Raw genomic sequence first — 22,343 nt, 5'->3', positions numbered from 1 at the left:
CTGCCCTGACACAGCTTCATACCGGTTTGGTTTGGAGGGATATGAAGGGGATGTCAGCTCTGCTTCAAATAGGAGGCATTTCCCCTTCAGACCTTTCCAAAAGGGATTCAGCCCTTCACACTGTTTCCACTTTGGAAAGTCGCCTTGTTCCTCGTGCTTCCACAAATGCATCCCTGAAATGAAGCAACTGTGCAACCCCAAGATCTGAACTGATGCCACTCACTGTGAATGGCCAAAGAGCAGAGGCCAAACTGAAGCACTCACCTGTTTTGTGCCTTCTGAGATGTTGATCCAAAGTGAGGAAAAGCATCTTTAATTTCCCCACAGGAGGGGAAAAAACACCTGTGTTCCTACCTGCTCCTCAGAAGGGAAATGTTTGTCCCCTTTGCCAGGTGCTGAACCCGACAGGACCCAGGATGACCCCGAGTTCCAGCGCTGCAGCTCACGGGGGCTCAGATGCTGCTTCAACAAGTGAAATCCGCCCCAGGCTTCATCAGAGCTCAGCAAAATGAGCACACAGGGAAATGCACTGTGAGGGTGGGGAGGCCCTGGCACAGACTGCCCAGAGAAGCTGTGGCTGCCCCTGGATCCCTGGAAGTGTCCAAGGCCAGGTTGGATGGGGCTTGGAGCAACTTGGGCTGGTGGAAGGTGTCCCTGCCCATGGCAGGGGGTGGAATGAGATGATCTTGAAGGTCCCTTCAGACCCAAACCAGTCTGTGATTCTTTGGTGTCCTTGCCCATGGCAGAGGGTTAGAAAAGATGGTCTTTAAGGTCCCTTTCAACACAGACCATCTGTGACTCCATGAAATACTCCCAGTTTTTAGACCACCACCAGGAGCCCTGGCCATCAGGGGTGGTCACACCACGCTGCCCAGGCCCTGGCACAGGGGATTCCACACAGCTCCTGCTCCTTTCCCTGGGGATGTGGCTGGGCTGAGGGCTTTGGGGCATGGCCTGATGTTAATAGCTGGCCTCAAGGGGCAGCCTAGCAAGAGCCATGGTGTCTCTGCCAGCAGCAGTTGCCACATCAGCTCAGGTGTTTAATGGCCAGGGGATGAGGGAGAGGAAGTGTGAGCAGTCCCATGCCAGCCTTTCCTGCTGCACACACTGCACAACGTGCTAATCCCCCCATGGCTGCACCCCCACCCGGGGAGGGGGGTTGGCACTCAGGACTGAAAGGCTTCTGCCGTTTGTGCCGAGTGGCAGAGCCAGTCAGATCCCCCCAGGCAGCTAATGCTGACCAGAACCATCCCTGCATGGAGGGGACAACTGTGGTCCTTCCACCCACTGGCTTTGGGACATTGGTGGTGGCCTTACTGTGGTATTGCAGTACCTGAAGGGGCTCCAAGAGAGCTGGAGAAAGACTCTGGACAAGGGTGTGTACTGATAAACAAGGGTTTAAACTGACAGGGTGTAGGTTTAGATTGGATATTGGGAAGAAATTCCTTACTCTGAGGGTGGTGAGGCCCTGGCACAGGTTGTCCAGAGCAGATGTGCCCATCCCTGGAAGTGTTCAAGGCCAGTCTGGACAGGCCTTGGAACAACCTGGTCTAGTGGAAGGTGTCCCAGCCCACAGAGATCATCACCATGAGATGATCTTTAAGGTCCCTCCAACCCAAACCATTCTGTGATTCCATGATTCCATGGGATGGCCATGGAAGCAGGCTGGTGGAGCACAGCCCACCTCTAACCCCCCAAAGACACCAAAAATCAGAAGCACCTGAGTTATTCTGACTTTTATTTCATTGCTTCTTAGTCCACACAGTCGGTATAAAATCAGAAAAAGCAAAGCGGAAAAAAAAAAAGTAGAACCCCAAAAAACCCCAAAATTAAACAAAAAACAACAGCAAGAGTGTCTGGAGTCCTCAGAGGCAGCCTGGGGTCTGTGCTGGTGCCTGTTCAATTCATGGCCAGACACTTTGCTGACACAGACAGAGGACAGACATCTCGCTCTGGCACCGGGGAGCGACCGCTCCAGCCAGAGCTGTTTCTGTTCCTCTGGACCACGGAGGGGGAAAAAGGAACCTCGGTTATAAATGCTTTATTAAAAATAATAGTAAGAGCAAATCTAAGTACAAAAGCAGTTATAGCTCCGTTATATTACATAGAATTATTCCTCGTTTCTAGCTCGGTTGTTTTACCTCCAGGTCGTTAACTGAATTTCCAGTGACTAAGGTTAACTGGCTTAGCAGGGTAAGGAATGGTAAATAGATAGCACCATTTCATACAATCTGGGGGTTCCTTTCAGGGAGATGCTGGGTTGGGTTCTTTCTCGTGGGCAGTTTCGCTCCACGGCAAGGACAGAGCACGTTTTCACGGGTGGGAGCAGCAGTTCCTGGTGGCTCAGCCTGGCACGGCTTGGCACGGCTTGGCACACACCCCAACCCCACCGGAGGACGGCCAGGGCTGGATTGCAACTCAGCCTAAGTGATTTAAAGCCCAAATTCCCAGCGGGTGTGGTGGCAAGGCAATGGGACTTAGGCACGTAAGTCATTTAGGCACTTGGGGCAATCAAAGCCTTTGCTCCGAAATCCTTCCAACCCTTTGGAAGCGTCTCCCGTCAGATCTGGACGTGCACTTTGGTTACCAGGATCACAGCATGTGGCAGGAGCAGGGAGCAGCCCTCTGGCTGAGTGAACAGGCCTAACTCTGATTTACACCAGCCTGAAACCAGTCAGAGCCAGGGGGGTTCTGACGGTTCAACAGGGGCTGGGAGAGGGGAGGAGAGTTCAGCTCAGGGAGGATTTTGCACGAGAGAAAAAAATCACTGCGCTCTTGTTACACTGTTAGGAGTTATAGTCCCTTAGGCACTTGCTTTAGGCTTTAAAACAGCGCATGGTCAACAAAAGCAAACAAGACTATGTACATATATGTAAAAAGTGTTATAAATAGGTTTTTTTAAACCATAGATACTATATACATCTTCAATTAACAAGTAACCCTTTGAGTGTTTCCTTTTGAGGGGGGGGGGTCGGTTGGGGTCGGGTTTGGTGGGAAGGTTTGTTCCTTCGCTTTTCTTTTTTTTTTGGGGTGGGGGGTGGGGTTTTTTGTGGGGTTTTTTTTTTTTTTTTGTTTTTGGTTAATTTTCTTTCCCGTTTTCTCGTCTACTTTCCCCCGCCTCCGTCTCCTCCGTGGACGTCAGGAGTGCCCTTGTCACACCCCACCAGGGCCGGGCATCACTCGCGCTTCCGTAGGATGACGTAGATGATGCCGCTGGCCAGCGCCAGGGGGAAGGCCAACCACGCCAGGATGTAGGCGAAGCCGTAGGTGGTGCTTTCCGAGGCTTGGTGCCAGTCCGTGTGCCTCACTGTGAAGATGGCAGCGCCACTCATCACGCACAGCCCTGCCAGGAGCAACACAGGGAAGGGGTCAGTGGGGCCACCGCTGCTGCCTAAAATTTCTTACAAGAATCGTGGAATCAACGGGTTTGGGAAAGAACCCTGAGATCATCAAGTTCAACCCACTGTGGTTCCCAGACCATGGCACTGATGCCACATCCAGTTTATCCTTAAACACCTCCAGGGACGGTGACTCCACCCCTCCCTGGGCAGCCCATTCCAATGGCTGAGCACTCTGTAAAAAAGTTCTTCCTGATATCCAACCCAAACCTCCCCTGGCACAGCTTGAGACCGTAAGAAACCCCCTAAAACTCGATTTGTGAGGCTTAGAAAGCAACATTCCCTGCTATCACAAGAATCTATTTCTTCTAAAGCGTGCATAACTGAGTCACAAAAACCTCTTGCTTTTATTTACTTACCTAATTAACAATTCAAAGCATTACCTAGCACTGCTACACCCACTTCCAAAACTGTCCCTCCCACAGCACCGCCCTCACCACACCTCCCAAATCTGAGCTGGAAGTCCCAGAAGACTCCTATCCTCATCTCTTCATCCTCCTCCTCATCTCCCTTGTCACAGTGTCACACCTTCTGGAACAATTTTGAGGCTCCTGAGTAGCTCTGACTGCCTATCAGGTGTTAAGTCTCTTTCTCAGTTCATTTTCACAGGTAAAAAAACTCTTTACCTCGTTCTGTTGAGGTTCTTAACAATGCTAAACAGCATTTTAGGAATAGTGTACAAAGGTACTAACAAGCTAAGCTGGAAACTTATACAATGTATGTGTTATGCCTATGCCATGCATGGACTATCCCCCACTGGAATGAGCCAGACAGGATAATCCCCAACACCAGCATGGGAGGATGTTTCTTATTGCCCCTTTGTCTCCTGTCTCCTGGAAAACTGAGTATCTCCTGTCTTCTGATTTGGGGGGCGATGCTGTTGGCTCTGCAGGTGAGAGGGGGTATCTCTGCCATGCTCAGCAAGCAAATCCAGAGCCCTGGAGCAGACAAAGCTGGAGCACTGCCCGGGCTCACCCATCTCTTGGGCAACCCCAGGTCCAGCTGCTGCTCCAGGCCAGCCCCACTGCTCTGGGTGGCTTGTTTAAAACTCAGGCTGCAGCCTGACCCACCTTCCTGAGGTGCTGCAAGAAGTCAGACATGAACCTGGGGTTTCTCTAAGCAATTAAGTTTCTTTATCACCTGTCCAGGTGGTAAAGAACACAAAGAGCTGGGCCTCAGGGTGCTCTGGCCGAGCAGGGTCTGTGCCCTATGATTTTCCCATCCTTCACAGCTGTGCCAGGAGCTCAGCTGCAAACCCCACTCCCTGCAAACCCTACACCCTGCAAACCCCATTCCCTGAACACCTCACTCCCTGCAGACCCCATTCCCTGTAGACCTCGTCCCTGGAGACCTCATTCCCTGAAGATACCACTCCCTGAAAACCCCATTTCCTGAAAATCACAGTCCCTTAAAACAGTTTCCTGCAATCTCTGTTCCCAGCAAACCCCAATCCCTGCAAACCCCACTCCCAGAAAACCCCACATCCTAAAACCCCCACTCTCTGAAAGCCCCATTGCCTTGAAAACCCTGTTCCCTTGAAAAACCTCCCTGCAAACCCTGTTCCTTGAAAACCCCAGTAACAGCCCCTGAAAACCCCAGTACCTTCAAACTCTACTCCCGGAAAACCCTGTTCCCTGAAAATTCCATTTCCCTAAAATCACCATGCCCTTGAAAACCCAGTTCCCTAAAAACCCCATTCCCTGAAAACCCTGTTCCTTTGAAAACCCTGTTCTGCTGCAAACCCTGTTCCTTGAACACCCCACTCCCTGCAAACCCCATTCCCAGCAACCCCCACTCCCTGCAAGCCCCACCGTGCCCGTGGCTCGTCCCTCTTCCCCACTGCTGGCACCCACCCTGTCCCACCAGGGGCCACTGTGGGTCCCCGAGGGGTGTCCAGCCAGGCCCAGCCCTGGCAGGCAGAGTTGAAGCTTTGTTGCAAAGCCCCCGTGAGCGCTGGGCTCACACAAAGCCACCTCTATTCCTGCCCGAAAACAAGCCCTTTTAGTCAATCCCAGCAGTTCCATTATACAGTCGTGGGGCTGTTGTTGGAGCCGAGTTCCAAATCCCCTGCACGGACCTCAGGACCACCTACATTTAACCACCGTGATATTTGAGCTGCAATTCCACTTGACACTGCTCCTTTTGTTCTGGGAAAGTGCACAAGTGGGAATACGCTTCATTAAGGCGCTGCTGGAGCAGTTTCCATTCTCCCAGCACGGAGCCGACTCCCACTGCCCAGCCCATGCACAGAGAGCACAGCCATTGTCTGCCCGGCCTGTGGGACAGGGACGGGCGTGTGGCCACCCCAGTCACCTCCAGACAGCGAAAATACAGCAGCAATTGTCCCCAGGAGGAATTTGGCAGAATGGAGGCCATGGCTGGGACTGCACTTGTACAGCATCTGCACTGGTTTGGGCATGGAGAACAAACTGGGAAGTGAGGCACAGCTGGATCCAGCTGCCTGCACCAATGAAAGCAATAATGCATCACCACTTTGGAGCGTGATTTTGAGAACGCTCTAGTCTTGCTTTGACAGGTCAGGAGGGCAAACGTGTCCTGGGATTTGTTCCCACAGGTCTGTGTGTGTTGGCGCTGCCCCAGCCCTGCAGAGGATCCAGGCTGGGCACTGGTGCCAGCTCCAGGTCAGCTCTCCAAACCCAGGGGTTTGCAAAAAGCTGTGGGATATGTGGCAGGCACAGCCCTTGAGGCTGAGCTCACCCTCTCCACCCCACAGCTCTAGGGTGGGAAGGCTGGGAGAGAAGAGATAGAAGTGAAAATGAGGCTGGAGAAGAACAGAAAAGTTGGGTCAAACCCCGATAAGTCCAAACCAACGTCTCTCCCAGGCTGGAATGACACAGCTGTGAGGAGTTACCCATGGATGTGGTTGACCCAGCAAAGGTGGAGGGTCAAGGGTCTTTTGTTGCCCTTTTGTCAGCTGCAAATCCCATCAGGGCAAATCCAAGTAGTCTTCATGATTCCAAGCAGTGTGGAGAAGGTGCTGGTGATGATCCTGCCTGGCCACTGCACAACAGACCCCACTGGCTTCATGCATCTCTTCTTGCCCTTCTCTCCACTCCCCACTGTCCCTGAGCTAAGCTGTAGTGGAAACCAGCCCCTGCCCTCTTCCTTGGCTCTCAGGGCACCACTACCAAGCTCTGCCACCCAACAGCACCTGGTGGTCCTACCCCTGGCACCCACTGGTTCAGGTCCAGCACTGCTGTTTGCCAGGCTCCAAAGCTGGAGACCTTCAGCCTTGCCAGGCTGCAGCACCCCGGGAGGAGGTGCAGGGTGATGAAAGGCTTCAGGCAGAGCCTCCTCATCCCCTCCCAGAAGGAGGAAGGTCCTCTCCAGCTCTGCTGCAGCTGAGAACAAAGCACTCAGGTGGGTAAGACCCCATCCCTGGCAGATCTGCTGCAGGACTCTATCATGCCAGGGCTTGGCAAGGCATGGATGAACACCTGCAAAGCCTGAAGGCCTCAGGAACTTCCTTTTTTGGCTTCAGACAGCAGTGGCTTCCCACAACAAGCTGCAAGGAGACCACATCAGGTTCAGCTCCTGTGAGCAAAGCTGTGTGTACCTCCAGGGGGATCTCCTGGCAGTGCTGGCACAGCCGTGCCCTGTTTCCTACCAACAACCCTGAAATTTAGGGTCACAAAGATCACAGCTGTCCTGTGCCCCCTCCTCCAGCCCTGGAAGCTTCATGGGGATCAGGTCACCCTTCTTCTGTCCTTCATACTGGCCGGGGATGGATTTGACCCACACCTCAGGCTCAACAAGGAAAGACGCTGCATCCCTTTAGGACACCCAGCATAACAAGGACAGGAGGGCTGCAATCCCCATTTTCTCCTCCTCTGACAATGAGGATTCACCAGCAATCACTCAGGAGAGAGAAGCCTTCTGCTCCCAGGTCTATTAGACAGGCTCTCAGGCAGGTAATTGCATTGTTAATGCCCATTTCCCTTCCTTGTCTCCATGGCTCTAATGGGTTTTCTAAACATCCACCTTTCCAGAGATGCATTATGGCCAAGCAGATGCACTTATCAGAGATTTCATGCCAATAAAGGTTAGTTCTAAACTTCTTCAGGGTTTGTGAAGGCCAGGCACTTAGAGGATACTCAGAGACTTTGTCTCTACTCAGTAGATGAGTTTTACCACTGACTTAGTGGGCTAGAGTGGCTTCTAGTTTAACATCTAAAGCTCTAGGAAATGACTAATCTCCTTCCCAGACACCCTGTCATAATGCAGCCAGAACCTTGAAGCACAATTAAATTTTTCTAGCCTGAACACTTGAAAATCCTCTCCACTGGTTTCGTGTGTGGAAACATAAACAGAGTCAGAGGCTTTACAGCATCTATATTTGGGAACTGCAACATAGGACATGAACTGTGGCTCGTTTCCAGCACCAAGTTCTTTAAGAGTTAAAAATAGTAGCTGACAGTTCCAAGTCAGCTGGCTCAGCCTGCAGCTCCAGTAGCTCTTTGGTGATGTGGAAAGCACCAGGCCCCCTCATGGCAAGTTTATAAATAATCACTGGGTCCTCTTTTGCCAAAACAGGATTGTCAGGACTTCCCCCACCCCACCAGCAGCTGTGAAAGCCTCACCCAGACCGGCAAAGGTGTGTCCCAGAGCCAGCACAGCCACCCTGGACCCTCCATGTCCCACCCTGAGCCCTGAGGAGAGCAGGCAGAGCCCTCAGTCTGGCAGCCCCCATGACCTGCTTGCCCCCAGCTCTGCCCCCAGTGGGTCTGACACCTTTTCCCTTTAAAACCTCCCAAGCTGGGGCAGCAACCCTCTTGCACTTCCATGGTGCAAGGGCAGAAGAGCCTGGATATGCCCTGACAGACAGATCCCATCCTGGGCCATGCAGGACCTCAACACACCCAAATTATTCCACCCCTCTTCCCTTCGCTGGACCGTGCAGGGACCAGCTCCATGACCCTCCTGCCCCTGTACCCAGGGCTGTGCTCATTCCCACACCACCCTCTGTGCCTGGCAGCCCCATCCCCAGCAGTGACAGCCCCATCCCTCAGCCCCCACTCACCAGCAAGGATCTGGAAGATTCCAGTGATGTAGAACCTGCCGCCCTTGGTGAGCGTGAACAGCTGGCAGAAGAACAGGAACAGGGACAGGACGCTGAAGATGACGGAGAGGATCATCATGGCTTGGACAGACTGCAGCCATTCTGGGGACAGACAGACAGATGGACACCTCAGCGTGGGAACTGCACATCACAGCCCACCACTATGCCCGTGGCCCTGGCACCAGGTCCTGTGCCACCATCCCACCCCTGGATCCCATGGAGTTTGTTAACAGTGACAGTGACAGACTGGATGAGACCACATCCAGTGCTGCACCAGCTGGTGAGGTTCTCAGCACTCAGCACGGACAGGATGCTCCCTGGGATTTAGGATGCCATGGGGTAAAACGAATTGCAGGGCCAGGCACTGCCTCGGGGAGCATTTCCCATTAAAGAGGAGCAGGGAGATTAGCCCTGACCGAAAGCCTGCAGAAGACAAAGCCTCTCCCCCAGCTCCGTGCCAGGCCCTGGTTGTTCAGCTGGGCTACAAACACAAAGCCATGTGCAACAAGCTGTGAGACACCGTGCTGGCCAAGCTCCGAGGGCAAACAAATACACAGGGAGTGAAAACACCCTCTGCCCTTGTGGAGTCAAACCTTTTGGAAGAGCCTTCCCCAGCTGCCAAACGCAGCTGCCTCCCAGAGCAGACCAGTCAAACCAGCCCCTGCATGACTCACTGCCCAGCTATTTCCAGGCTTAGTGGGTGTGTAACTCCCCACGCAAAAAAAAATACACATAAACAAGCAAAAACCATCCCATGAGCTGCTGCAGCCTGACAGAAAGAGGCAGCTCCTGAGGGCACCGGGATGGGGCCATGCTCACAAATACCTCTGCCTTCCCCTTTCCTTAGTAAGTCTGAAACCAAAATGTGTATTTGCAGCCTTCCTTGAGAGGTCTCTGAGGATGCAACATCAATTAACTCACCGTGAAAACCAGCAGGACTCAGTTCAGGTAAACTGAGGCACAAACCACGCAGTGCAAGGTGGAAGAATTGGGCTTTGGGCTGCATCCTCAGGTGGGATTAGGGAGCAATGAAGCCTCAGGCTCAGTCCCATGTTCCTGCCAGTTTTACTCCCACCAACTTCAGTCCCTGACTGCAAGAACCAGCTTTCTGCAGCAAATAGCTGAAATGTAGCAAAACTTCCAAACAAAGCTGTGCTGTCACCTCTAACACCTGGAGCAGCAAATGAGGCCATTGGGACTGTCCAGGGCAGTGTCTGCTCCAGAGAACTGATCACTCCTCCCCACCAAATTCCTGCAAGCTGCACTCAGGGAGGTGACAGAGGAATTGGAACTGGAGAGCGAGGCACAGCCTTCAGCTGGGATGGCAATAATGCTCTGTGCCTGAGCCCTCCCAACAAATCCATGCCTGTGGGGAACATCCTGTGCCACTCAGTCACGTCTGCTGTGTTTGACTTTGGACCAGCAATTCCACCCCTTGTCTTTGCCTCAGGACATTCATGTAATGGAGCAAACTCAGTCCCTGGAACCACCCAGAGAGGCCCCTGCTCATCCCAGACAGCCTTTTCCTTCCCCTCCTTGACACGCTTCCCGTGCCAAACTACTCTGCAGCATCAACAAGCTGCTGCACTTCACTCATTCCAGGGCACTGGGTTCCCCCTGCACCAGCTGCTGCCATTCCTTAGGAAGGAGCAGCTACCACTGCTTCCAGGAAAGCCCTCTGTGGTGGGATGTGTAAAAAAATATCCAATATATTTCATCTATCTCACGCAGCCGGGCAGGGAAACCCTCTTGCCTCACCCCCACCTGCCCCTTCAGCTCTGGCCATGATCCACCTCTGGGAAACAGGGATGAGGTAGATCCAGCACCACCAAAAATCATCATATCAGAAGAGATCAGGGAAGTGGGTAGGTGGTGGAGCTGCTGAACTGCAATCTCCCTCCACGCTTCAGCACAGAAAGACTCTGATCCCAGCTCTGGGAAGCTGAGCCTTCCTCTCACCCTTTCCCAAGCCCTGAAGCCACATCCAGCCCCGTGCACTGGCTGAGCCAAAGTCAAGCCCTGCAGTTTCATCCAGGACCCAGAAAGCCAAGTCTTTTGTGATTTCAAAGGCCACGGGATCCGGCCCGGAGAGGAGCCCTTTCTGCTCGGAGGTGGACGCTCCAACTGCTGGTTATTTTCGGAGAAGTCTGTCTAGACAGAAAGCTGAGCTGAGCTGAGCTGCCCTTTAATTGCATCCGCCTCCCCGTGCCTGTTTTTTGGTTCTGAATGCAAATGATTTATAGGGGCTTTGCAAAATCCCGTTGTAATAAAGGGCCGTGCCAGAGGAATATAAAAGTGGGCACTGAGGGGGGAGCCCATCGGGGCCGGAGGGTTTCTGCAGCCAGAGAGCAGAGTGAGCCTGTGAGCAGGGAAACCAGGAGACAATTCCACAGACCAGAGCTCTGAACCTGCTCACATCCAGCCCTTTGCTGACTTTGATTGGCCTCTTTTGTGAGAACAAGGGGCAGCATCCCCAGCCCAGGACTCAGAGATCCACAAGCTGCTCTTCTCCTTTAACTCTAAGCCCAGCTTACCACAGACTTCAGCTGTATTAGGACAGCTAATTGCCTCTAATTCGTTTAAAATCAGCCCTATAAGTGCAGATCGATTTTTACCTCCTCAGCCCTGCATCCTTTTAACTCCTTTGCTGTCAGTGCTGTGTCCTTCCCAAAGCCTTTCCCAAACACAGTGAGTTTCCCGGAGGGAGGCTGAGCCCAGGAGCTGCACCACAGGCTGTCAGCACTGTTTACTCCCAGCCCGTTATTTGTGGTTTCCCCTGGCCAGCAAGTCGGTTGTTCCATTTTTCTCCTGCATCTCTGCTGCTCTGTGTTTGTATCTTTGTTCTTCAGGAGGAGGAAGAAAAGGAAGCAGCGTGGAAAGGACAGATAACACCCTGCATGCTGCTTCCGGAGAGGACCCATCAGGAGGGGCTTTAGAGCCCTTTCAGAGCAGTCAGAAACAAAGCAAGAAGTTTTTACGAAATAAATTCGAATTTTCCCCGAAGTTCTGCAAGCCCTGATGTGCCCACACCACTGCTGACAACAGCAGGGAAGAGACTTCACCCCTGGGATGCTGAAGAACACATTTCACTGCCCTGAAGTCCAACATGAAAGAAAGAAACCCAGAGGAGAAACTGGGACCTAGAGCAGAAATTGCAGCTGAATCCCACAGAAATACAGCACCAAACACAACTCCTTCCAACAGAGCCCCAGCCCTGCTTGCAGGGAGGTTTTATACCCAGACAGGACTGACAGGGAGAAACATGCCCACGGCCTTAAAGGACAGGTATTGCCTCCCCAGGGTTTAATTCACACACTCCCCACCCTCTTTGGACCCAGCCAAGGAGAAAGAATAAAATGCAAACTGCAAAGACACTTATTTGAGCAATCACCTTATTCCATCACTGTAAAACATCATTAAATTAGTGCTGTTCTTTAAAGCACCTGAGTGCTGGGACCTGCCACTGATGGGAATATTTTGCAGATAGATTTTCCCTTTGCAAACTGTGTAAGCACTCTACACTTAAAAAGCAACCACTTCTGGGGAGGAAAACATTCATGAAGGAGGTAATTGTAGCAATTATAATATATACAAAGCTAGAGGGAGGGGAAATTCATGATCAACAACGGCATGGTAAAACCTGCCCCTTCAATGCTGCAAACTAAATATCAGCAGGGTCAGGAACAGCACAAAGGTACCAGCCCAGGTCTGCCAGGAAAAGCCATGTTCTCTGAGCAGAATTGCCAGAGCAGACTCCCAGGTTTCAAGGTCTGACCAAGAACCTGAACCCAGCTCATATCTTTGGCCTATAAAGTGGAGAGGTTGCATCAAAGCGGTGGGTTTGATATTGAAACACCCCTTAAGATGGCTGGAAAAGGCTGAGCTGAAGATGCAGAAATATCAGTTTAATTGCCTCATTCTTCAGGGGCTGCACTTCAGACTGAAGCCCCTCAGCAACTCGCTGAAGCAGCTGAGAAAGCCAAAAAGGCTCAGCCCCTGCAGTGCTGTTCCTGCACTGCCCAGACCCCTCCACTGCCTCCCACACCCCAGAGCTCCAAGGCAACATCTCTCCTGTTGGGGAGAACAGCATCACAGTCCATCCAGCAGAGCCTCTGAGCTCTGCTCAGATTCCCTGGAATTTCCCAGGGAAATCCAGCTCCATGACACTGCAACTTTATCCTGCTTTGGCCCCGGACCTCCCACAGGCACACAGTGAAACCAACCCTGGCTGGTGCTGCTGGATGCTCAAACCAGGAAAAGCAGGTTTTGCACCCAAAAGACCACAGGGTGCTGGATTGAGGCATTCCTGGAAATCCCACCAGAAAAGGGCTCCCAAGGTGTTTGTGAGGGACGGGGATGAGCAGGTGGGAAACGCAGGCACTGCAAGGAGGTAATGAATGAACCCAGTGCTGTAATTCCTGCCCCTGAAGAGACCTCTTGGCCCTCTTCTGTAGCCCCTTCAGAAGGAGATGAACCTCTCAAACCCCTGTTTTCTCCTCTCCTCCTCTTTTCCTCTTGACTCTCCTCCCTTTGCCTTCTCCTTGGAGCTCCATCCAGGCAGTCCATGAGGCCAAGCTGTCCGTAGCTCTCTGGAGCTGCCACACTCAGACATCCCATCACACCATCAAAGCTCACGTCCCACAGGGGCAACCTCTGATGCAGCTGAGGCAGCAGAAAGCTCTGGCACCATGAAAAGCACCTTCCAACAGCTCCACAAAGCCCAAGCCAGCTCCTCTCCAAGACCCTCGGCGTGGTGGCTCTGACTCCCTTTGGCTGGTGTGTGAGAGTGAGCTGAGGTGGCAGATCCATCACTCCAGGCTCAGATCCTCCAAAGGGCTCCCAGGGATTTCAAGTCCAGGCACCAGGAGCAGGGGTGGGCAGTGGTGGTGCCCTGACCCACAGGCACATTGCAGGGGGACACTCAGCCCATGGCCTCAGGGACATCCAAGAGTCTCATCAAGGCCAAAAAAATGTTGAATTAAGGGTTTTCCAGCACTGCACTCTGCAGGGAACTCCCCCATTCATCCTTCTGGTTTGACAGTCATCATTAGCCCACAGGTTACCTTCGTCCTCCCTTTCACCCGTCTTCCATGGGCCAGAGCACAGATCCAGCAGGGAAGGTTGTCTGACCTCCCTTTACACAGAAAAATGGGAGCCAAAGAGCTCTGGAGCAGCTCAGAAAAACACAGCACCAGTTTCCTACCTCTCCTTATCAGATGCTCTTTGTAAGAACAAACGACAATAAAAAATGGGTTTATGCAGAGGAAATCCCTTTCCTATCAAAGGCAACAAAGTTGTGGGAGAAACTGATCTGAAATACAAAATACTCTCCTGGAATAGGAGAGTTTTAGATGTTAGGAATAAGTTCTTAACTCAGAGGGCTGTGAGGCCCTGGCACAGGTTGCCCAGAGAAGCTGTGGCTGCCCCATCCCTGGAAGTGTCCAAGGCCAGGTTGGACGGGGCTTGGAGCAACCTGGGCTGGTGGAAGGTGCCCATGGCAGGGGGTGGAACTGGATGAGCTTTACCAACCCAAACCATTCTGGGATTTCGTGAATGCCCTGCAGTTTATTTCAAACTAAGGGACAAGTGACAGTCACCCACAGCAGGCAGAGAGGGTTCAACCCTGCCCAAGTTAGGCTGGTGCCACCCATCATTAATGACAAAGTGGGTGTCCTGGACCCACTAAAAGCTGCCTCTTTGCTACTCTGCTGCCAACTACAGAGAGCCTGAGAGACCAGATATGTCCCCAAATCAAGATATCTCTACATGGGGTCCGTAACTGGGTGGAACCAGCTGATGACCAGAACCTGAAGTATAAAAGCTGTGCACTCTCACACAAACAAGCTATCCAGTATTCACTGTAGGCCTTCACTCCAACACATCCAGCACCTTTAAACAAGGATAATTTCCTGCTGGTTGGTAATTTCTTTCCAGTTTGCAACTGCCCAGCAGAAGCAAAGCAAAAGGCAGCAGCAGCAGCAGCGCTGTGGCCACAGATGCACATCATGTAGGCAGATGGTCACTTCAGCTTTCAAGAAAAAGCTGAAATCATTGTTTAAATCTTCATATCAATAAATTTTTGACTGTCTAGCTTGCTGGGGTGACTGGACTCTCCCCTCCTGTGCTAGGAAGTGTCCCCTCACCGCTGAGACATTCTCCTGTTGGTGCAGTCTCAGCCTTCCCAGTGGGTTGGAGGGGAATTCCCCCCCATCTCTTTTTGTTGAGATACTTTACACTCCCTGTCGATAATGGAATTAGACATTGAGAAATAATTTTCCCCAGCACAAGGCTTCAACGAAGCCTTGCTACACCATTTTCAGTCGTAAAAAGGATTACAACAAGTTAAACAGCACCTCCATCTCTCCATCCCACCTTTCCCATGTCATGTGAGTCCAGCACTGCTGGAAGAAAGAGTTTGAAAGAATAAAGGCTGCAAAGCCCCTCTGGGGGAGCTGACAGAGCAAAAGCAAAGGGTTCAGATGTTTCAGTTATGCATTTTAAAGCGGAGAAGCAGCAGCACAATTTCTCCTGGGAGCAGCAGATGGGTCAGGGTCCAGATGTTTCTGCCTCGTTCCAGGGATGAAAAGCTTTCCTGCCTCCTCCAGCACAAAGAAAATGCATTTACAACACCAGCAGTGCTGCTTAGGGACCCATCTGCCAAGGGAAAGAGGCTCTGGAAGAGGCAGAGTCGGTGTGCAGAGGAGCAGGGCAATCCCTGGGGTGTGGCAGTGGCTGCCCCATCCATGGGAGGCCCAGGTGGTCCAGGGCAGATCTTTGCTCTGGGCAACCCACCTGGGCTTAGCTCGTGGCCCTCACATCAGTAAATCAGTGGGTGCATCACACAGCCCTCAGCACTCAGCAATCTTGTGGACTGGCAGCCCGTGCATTTCCCAAGGGTTTGGGTTTTCTTCTCCCTTCAAAAAAGCCAAAAAACACCAGCCTGCCTGTGAACAAGCCAGTCATGTGAAAGCCACAGAGCAGCAACAGGAAAAACTGTGCAAAGACAACAGGAAAAACGTCTCCTGACATTACAGAAGGACGCGGGGATCTCCACGGATGCCCCCGTTGCTTCCCCACTTGCAGCGCTCCCACCGAAATCAGAAGAAGAGCAGAAAAAAAAGGTCTTCTTGTCCGCATAAATAATTCAGTTGTGGAAAGAAAAGGCCATTTTTGGAGGGGAAAAAAACTATCAAACTGTCTGGACACTTGGGGTGGAATCTACTTGAGAGCACTCGAGCAGCTCAGGCCCGGGCGCGTGCCCCGTGCCGGCAGCGGGACCGCGCAGCCGGGGCTGGCACAGGGCCCTGCCGACGCACAATCCTGGGATTCAGAGCCGGATTCCTGAGATAAGTCTTTTCCAGGAATGTCTGACAGCGCAAACGAAGCAAAGATTGCAACATTTTTTCCATAGTTTTCGGCCTCTCGGAAAAAAAAAAGGCATTATCTGCCGAGCAAACGCAAAAATCAAAGCAACAAGCGGGCGGTTGTACGAGGAGAAGAAGTGGGCACCTGCCCTCAGCTCCCTCCCCGGGGCTGACTCAGCCCTCACACAGGGTTTGAGCCCTTCCAAGAGGAATTTGGGAGGTGGGAGCTCAGCCTCCACAGAGGCCAGGCCCACCCTGTACCCAAGGTCTGATGTCCCAGGAAGCCGTGGCCTGGCAGTGCTGCACTCAGCCCTTGGGTTGTTCTGCTGCCTGTTCCACCCCCATGGGGTTATCTGTAGGGCTAGGGGCACAGTCCCAAACCTGCCTCAGTGTTAGACAAAAGCAAATCCCACTGGCACTTGGTTTTACAAGCTCAACTTCTTGTTGTGCATCCACAGGGCAGGGGAGGCTCATTCGTGCCGAGACCAAGAGGGACATCACAGCACAACCAACCCCCAAAGCCCCCATCCATGACGAACACAGGGGACCCAGCACTACCTAATTCCCCAAATTCCACCTGCACAACCAACCCCCAAAGCCCCCATCCATGACAGGACATGAAGAAGGCTCATCTCTGAGACCAAGAGGGACATCACAGCACAACCAACCCCCAAAGCCCCCATCCATGACGAACACAGGGCAACAAGCACTACCTAATTCCCCAAATTCCACCTGCACAACCAACCCCCAAAGCCACCATCCACGATGAACAGAGGTGACCCAGTACCACCTAATTCCCCAAATTCCACTTACTGAGTTCCACTGCTTTTGAAAAGAGAGGAAGGAATAACCCCACCACAGCAGCCACTGTGCTGGCCAGAAGAAAAACTGCCTCTGCGTAAAGAGTGAGTTCTGCCCAAATTCCCAAACGAGGGTTCCTTGCTCTTAGCCCAGAGCAGGCCTTGGCACTCCAGGATTAACCATTAAGTACAATCTTTGGCACCAGGGAAAGGAATTCTTAGGGCTGTCTCCATCCCCCTGCAGCACAGCCCATGTCCTGAGAGGGATGGAACCGAGGACAGCTTGTGGTATTTGACAGGGGATCATTCCTGTTTTTGAAAGTAAGCATATTCCTAGGAAAGAGCATATGAGGAGCATAAGGATGAGGCAGGAGACAAGTGTGAGCCTCTACCACAGCATCCTTGCCCTGTATTGCTACTGCTGCAAACAGTGGCTGACAGCAGCTCCCCTGGTAGCAGTGGGAGCAAGGGATGGACAGCAGGGAGGGAGGGAACAGGACCTGCTGGAAAGGATATGTGGCATTTTTTATCTGTTTCTACAAACAGATCTTAAAAGCCTTATGTAAGCCCAGGAAAAATCCTTTTGTGTTCCTACAGCAGCAGTGAGCTCAGGATCCTGCCTCCAGGGCCTTACAAGGTGAAGGTCCTCAGCTGCATTGCTCCCACACTCCTGCCCCAGGGTGGATGGGGCACAAGCTTTTGCTGAAGCAAAACCCCCTTCTCATGCTGCCAGAGCAGAACCTTTGGATAAATAAGAGCTGTTAGAGGGCTGTTGAAGCCTTGAGCAGGATGCACTTCTGCTCAATGAGCAGCTCACTGGGGCACCTTATCACAGAATCACAGAATCACACAATCATGGTTTGGGGTGGAAGGGACCTTAAAGACCATCCCATTCCAACCCACCTGCCATGGGCAGGGACACCTTCCATAGACAAGGGCTATCACCCCAACTCAGTTGCTCGACTGTGTTTGTAACAGGGTCATCTTGACTACAGTCCCTTTAATGATAAAAAATCATCACTGCAAAGGGTTCACAGGGAAGCCCAAATTTAAGTGGCTCAGTCATAGAATCATAGAACATGCTGGGCTGGGAGAGACCCATCAGGATCATCCAGTCCAACTCAGCGTAGACTCAAAACACACAGCAGGACAGTCAGGCGTGGAGGAAAGCATCCAACAGCATTTTGGACAAGCCCCTCTCGACACTGACAGCTCCAACACACAAACATCCTGTAAACATCCAGAAACAGCCACGCAGGTTTGAAAAGCAAAAAGATTTGGGGAGGCTTTAGAGCCCTCGGCTCTGGGACTCCTGGGGGCAGTCGCTGCCTTTCATTGCAAAGCACAAGCTCAGCAGTTCGGGAGCTCGCATGACTGGCCGTGCACAGGCTGCCTACGCTGCAGATAGCCAGCACCAGCCAACTGCTGATGAAGGACACGGCTCCAGAAGGCTCCTCGCCTGGGATGCGATCCAGCCGCTTCCCGGCCGTCCCGGACACCACCAGGCGTCAGCAGAGACCGGCGGTGGGAGCTCCACTCCCACCGACACCAGAGCCTGGGCCCGCGCAGGGACACACTGCTGCTTTCAGCAACAGGGAAAGCAAGAGGAAGACTCAGCACCCACCTTCCTGCATGGGGTAACGCAAATGTGTTGCTCGCAGCATTAGGGGGAGCAAAATCCCCAATCTCCAAAACCCATCTGACAGTCTCCCATCGCTCCAAGACCCTCTGGAAGCATTTAGTGCTCAGTGTGACTGTTCCCTCCTCGCTAAGGCCACGAGGCATCATCGCTTTGCTCCTACACCGAGTCTGTTTTCCAGCATGAAGTGCCTGTGCTCCCAGTGACAGCACTGGGATTCACAGCTGCTTGCACTGGAAGTTGCACTGGGACAATCTGTTTCCACAGGAAAGCAAAAAACCAGGCTAACAAAACAAATGATGGCCACAGCAGCACTGGCATTAGCTCTCTCTTCTGGGGAAACTGAGGCACGGGCTTGCCTGACTCCCTGAGCACGGGTTTCCTGTTAGTGGTACCATAAATCGCCCTGGAAACTCTGTGTCATGGTGTCTCCTCCCCTGCTGACCTCAGCAAACAGCTTGCCGGGTGATGTCACCCAGTGTGACATCAGCCTTCACCCAGAGGTGGCTGTTCAGCCCCCCAGATGTGCAGGTGCCACGGGAGCCCTCTCAGCAGTGGGATGAAGAAGGACTCGAGCGCTCAGCACATCCCTCAAAGTGCCCGACAGCAAACCACAGGGCAAGGGTCGTGCCCAAAAACTCAGCCTGTCACAGCAGGAAAGCACGGGTAGGGATGGGGTATCCCCTGGAGACAGGCTGTCCTTGGAGCACCGTGTGCATCTCTAAAACCCCCTCACACAGGAGCAAGAGGGAGGAGTGCCCAAAACAGCCCCTCTGCTCCCAGCAGGGCAACAGAGCAAGCCCTGCTCCAAGGACCACCTCGTGTTCATACATCCAACTGGAAAAACGGGCTAGCAACAGGAGAGCCCTCAAAAGGGCTCCAGCAAGTCACCTGCCCTGTGGCTGAGTGTGCCAACACCCTGCCACGGTGCTGCCAGGAGCTTGAGGGCACAGGGCAGGGTGATGGGCATTGGGTCTGGTTTCCTTGCTAAGCCCCATCACAGCTTCAAGGACTCGTAAGGGTGGGGGAGCAATCCCCCCTTTGTGGCCCTCCAGGACCACAGCAGAGCCATCCCCCTCCATGTGGGGACAGAGCAGAGGAGGCAAGGGGATGGGGTGGGAGGGAACAACTTCAGGGATGCAGGGAAAACCAAGAAGGAATCGTAAATAACCCTCACAGGCAACCCCCCTTTAATTCCATAAGTCCCAGGAGGAGAATAAAAGCGAGGGGCAGCAACAGGGAGCACTCACCATTGTTGGATGACGCCAGGCAGTGGAAGATGGTTCCAGAGGTGCAGTTCTGCCAGAGGTCTGCCGTGTGCTCGCCGTTCACCAGCCATTGCTGCGAGAGAGACACAGCCCGGTGAGCAGGGCCCTGGGGGCAGCAGGACAACGTGTCCCCCCCCTCAAAGCTTCGGCCCCGAGCAGCCCCAGCACACCCCGGCACGTGTCTGCCCGGCCGGGAGCTCCCAGGCACACGCTTTCCTTTAGAGAGAGGTTTGGAAAGTAAACACTGATATTTGCTTTTAACTGCTTTCGCCTCAACGGCAGAAAAACAGAAGCTCTTTATGCTCTTTAAACACGGAGCGAGTCCCGAGGGGATGCGCGTTTCCCTCCTCCCGACCGGGATATTTGAATGCTTCCACGTGATTCCTAACGACTCGGAAGATTTTTGTAACGTCTTCTACTACTATTACCACAAAAAAAAAAAAAAAAAAAAAAAAAGAGAGAGAGAGAGAAAAAAAAATACGCGAAGAAGCCCCTGGTGAAGCAACCCTGCGAGTCACCAGCTCCACAGAACGGCTGCCTTAAAACCAAATCAGACTTTTTCCCAAGCAGCTGACGTGTTCCCTGGGCTCCAGCCCTAGGACAGTGCTGGGAAGGCTCTGTGCCGCATCCAGCACTCAGTCTTCCCGCTCCTCGCAAAGTTTAAGCCTTGGAAATCACCAGCAGGAGCCCATCTGGGTTAGGAAACAGTCTGTGCCTAATTCACAGCCCCAGAGGAGCAGAGCTGGGGAGCAGAACTGCCGGCGCCGAGGAGCCAGTGCCCAAATCAGCGCCGTGCCAAGGGGCTTCGCTCGGACTGGCCGTACTGGTCCTGTGGGCTGGAGCCCATTAGCAGGAAGGGGAGTGAAAGAAGCATCACCCCCATGGAGGGGATTTTGGGTGCTCTGAGGCAGCTCCCTGATATGGACCAGTGCAGGGATGATGAGGAGATGGGCTTCAACAGTGCTCTGTACTAACGTGGATGCCCTGAGCACCCACCACACCACACACAGAAACCCCCACCAGTTACACCTGACAGCAGAAACTCCGAAATCCAAAATCCCACTGTTAGTGAGACCAGCAAGCGGCAAGTAAAGCTTCCTGCTAAAAAAACAGGCTGTAAAATAGGCCATAAATAAAATACCACCTCCTGCTCTTGCCATGCTATGCCCCTGGCTCGCTGGCACCCCGGGGCCAGGGGAAAATCCGTACTTACACTGACGATGGTGGAGACGAAGAGCAGCACCAGCACGGTGACGTGGAGCACGATGATCCCCAGCAGCAAGAGCAGCATCTTGGCGGCGGTGGAGGGCAGAACTGGAGGGGGACAGGGATGCTGCTGAATGCGTGTCTCTGTGTGTGTGTCTGTCCGTCTGTCCGGGCCGGCCGGCCGGGGGCAGCAGGAGACGCTCCGCTCCGCCCCGCCGGCTCCGGGGCATCCTACTGGGGCAGCGCCCGCCGCCCGGGCCCCCTCCCTCGGCCCCGCCGACGGACGGGGGTCCGAACCCTCTGCCTGGACCCGCTCCCGATACCCCCGGGGGTCCTTCGAGCCCTCGCCCCGAGCCGGATCCCCCAAGTCACCTCACCGAGGATCCCCCAAGTCACCTCACCGAGGATCCCTAAGTCACCTCAAGGAGGGCGCTCCCCCAGTCCCCTCTCCAGGATCCCCAGGGGGATGGTTCCCCGAGAAGGCTCCCCCAGACCCTCTCCCCGAGGGGGGCTCCGATCCCTCTCCGCAAGGGGAATCTGCTCCTCTCCTCCCCCGCCCGCGGCGGGAATGCTCGATGTCGGCGCATCTCACCCGAGGGGCTGCCCCGGCCCCACTCTGCGGGAAGGGGGGTTGTACCTTGCCCACCCACCCATGGGACCACCGGGGGTGATGCTGTCGGCCCCCCTCCCCAGCGGAGGCTTTCCCGGACGACCCCCCGTGGGGGTGGGGGGAAGGGGGCGTCTACTTCGGCCCATTTCACCCCAGCGAGCTACCTCGGCCCGTCTCTCCGGAGGTGCCCTCGGCCAATCTCCCTTCGGCACCGCCAACAGAGGCTCTCCTGGACCCTTTCCAGGGCTGGGGGAGACTTTCCTCAGCTATCTCCCCTTGGCACCGCCAACAGCGGCTCTCCTGGACCCTCTCCCGGGCTGAAGGAGGGAGCTCACCCCAGCCCACCTCCCTTCGGGACCCTCGGTGAGGAGCGGAGGGGGCTGCCCTGACCCTTTCTCCCTAGAGAATCCCTCTCCCAGGGTCTCCGCAGCCCCTCTCCCGCTCGCTGTGGCCGTTCCCCTCCCCTCCCGGTCGCCCCCCGCCCATCGCGGGGCCCGCTCCGTACTCCACGTCGCTGCGGAGCCGAGCGGGGCCGGGCGGGCGGGAGCGGAGCGGGGCGCGGAGCGGAGCGGGCGGCGGCGCTGTCAAGTTTCCCCTTTAAACGGGGCCACCGCCCCGCTTGCGTCTGTGGGACGGGGAGGGCTCAGCCCTCCGCCGCCGCCCGCCTATAACGCGGCAGCGCCCCGGCCCCGCGCTCCCCCCGGCAGCCGCTCACCGCCCCGCTGCCTTCTCCCGGGCTCCGATCCCTTCTCCCGGGCTCCGCATCCCTTCTCCCGGGCTCCGCATCCCTTCTCCCGGGCTCCGCATCCCTTCTCCCGGGCTCCGCATCCCTTTCCCGGGCTCCGCATCCCGGCCCCGAGCCGCTCCCTGCCCCGGGCGCAGCGCGGCCGCTCCCACGGACAGCGAGGAGATTGACGGGGGGGAACGAAGACCACCCCTCTCTCCCCCACGATGGGAACCCCCGGCACCCCTGGAGGA

The 22,343-nt window shown here is 54.2% G+C and overlaps 1 protein-coding gene across 1 annotated transcript; it reads right to left on the bottom strand.

The window, feature by feature from the left end:
• Positions 1–1,721: 1,721 nt before the first annotated feature.
• PMP22 (peripheral myelin protein 22) lies at positions 1,722–21,986 on the bottom strand. The gene is made up of 5 exons (XM_032707008.1): positions 21,876–21,986; positions 20,763–20,863; positions 19,532–19,622; positions 8,440–8,580; positions 1,722–3,343 (listed from the first exon to the last, which is right to left on the bottom strand). Exons 2-5 carry the CDS (start codon positions 20,838–20,840, stop codon positions 3,177–3,179), a joined length of 477 nt encoding a protein of 158 aa, XP_032562899.1. The 5' UTR covers positions 20,841–20,863; positions 21,876–21,986; the 3' UTR covers positions 1,722–3,176.
• Between the last annotated feature and the right edge of the window lie 357 nt (positions 21,987–22,343).

Source organism: Chiroxiphia lanceolata, chromosome 19, assembly GCF_009829145.1.
Source record: "Chiroxiphia lanceolata isolate bChiLan1 chromosome 19, bChiLan1.pri, whole genome shotgun sequence".
Classification (NCBI taxonomy): Eukaryota; Metazoa; Chordata; class Aves; order Passeriformes; family Pipridae; genus Chiroxiphia; species Chiroxiphia lanceolata.
The sequence above is the reverse complement of the archived record's forward strand: the minus strand, read 5'-3'. Positions and strand labels throughout refer to the sequence as shown.

Excerpts from the sequence above, each read along its gene's own strand:
- PMP22 (XM_032707008.1), bottom strand. The coding sequence starts at position 20,840 with ATGCTGCTCTTGCTGCTGGGGATCATCGTGCTCCACGTCACCGTGCTG. Across the intron at positions 8,581-19,531 it reads CCTGGCGTCATCCAACAATG|AATGGCTGCAGTCTGTCCAA; the intron begins GTGAGTGCTCCC and ends GTCTGTCCCCAG. Across the intron at positions 3,344-8,439 it reads AATCTTCCAGATCCTTGCTG|GGCTGTGCGTGATGAGTGGC; the intron begins GTGAGTGGGGGC and ends TGCTCCTGGCAG.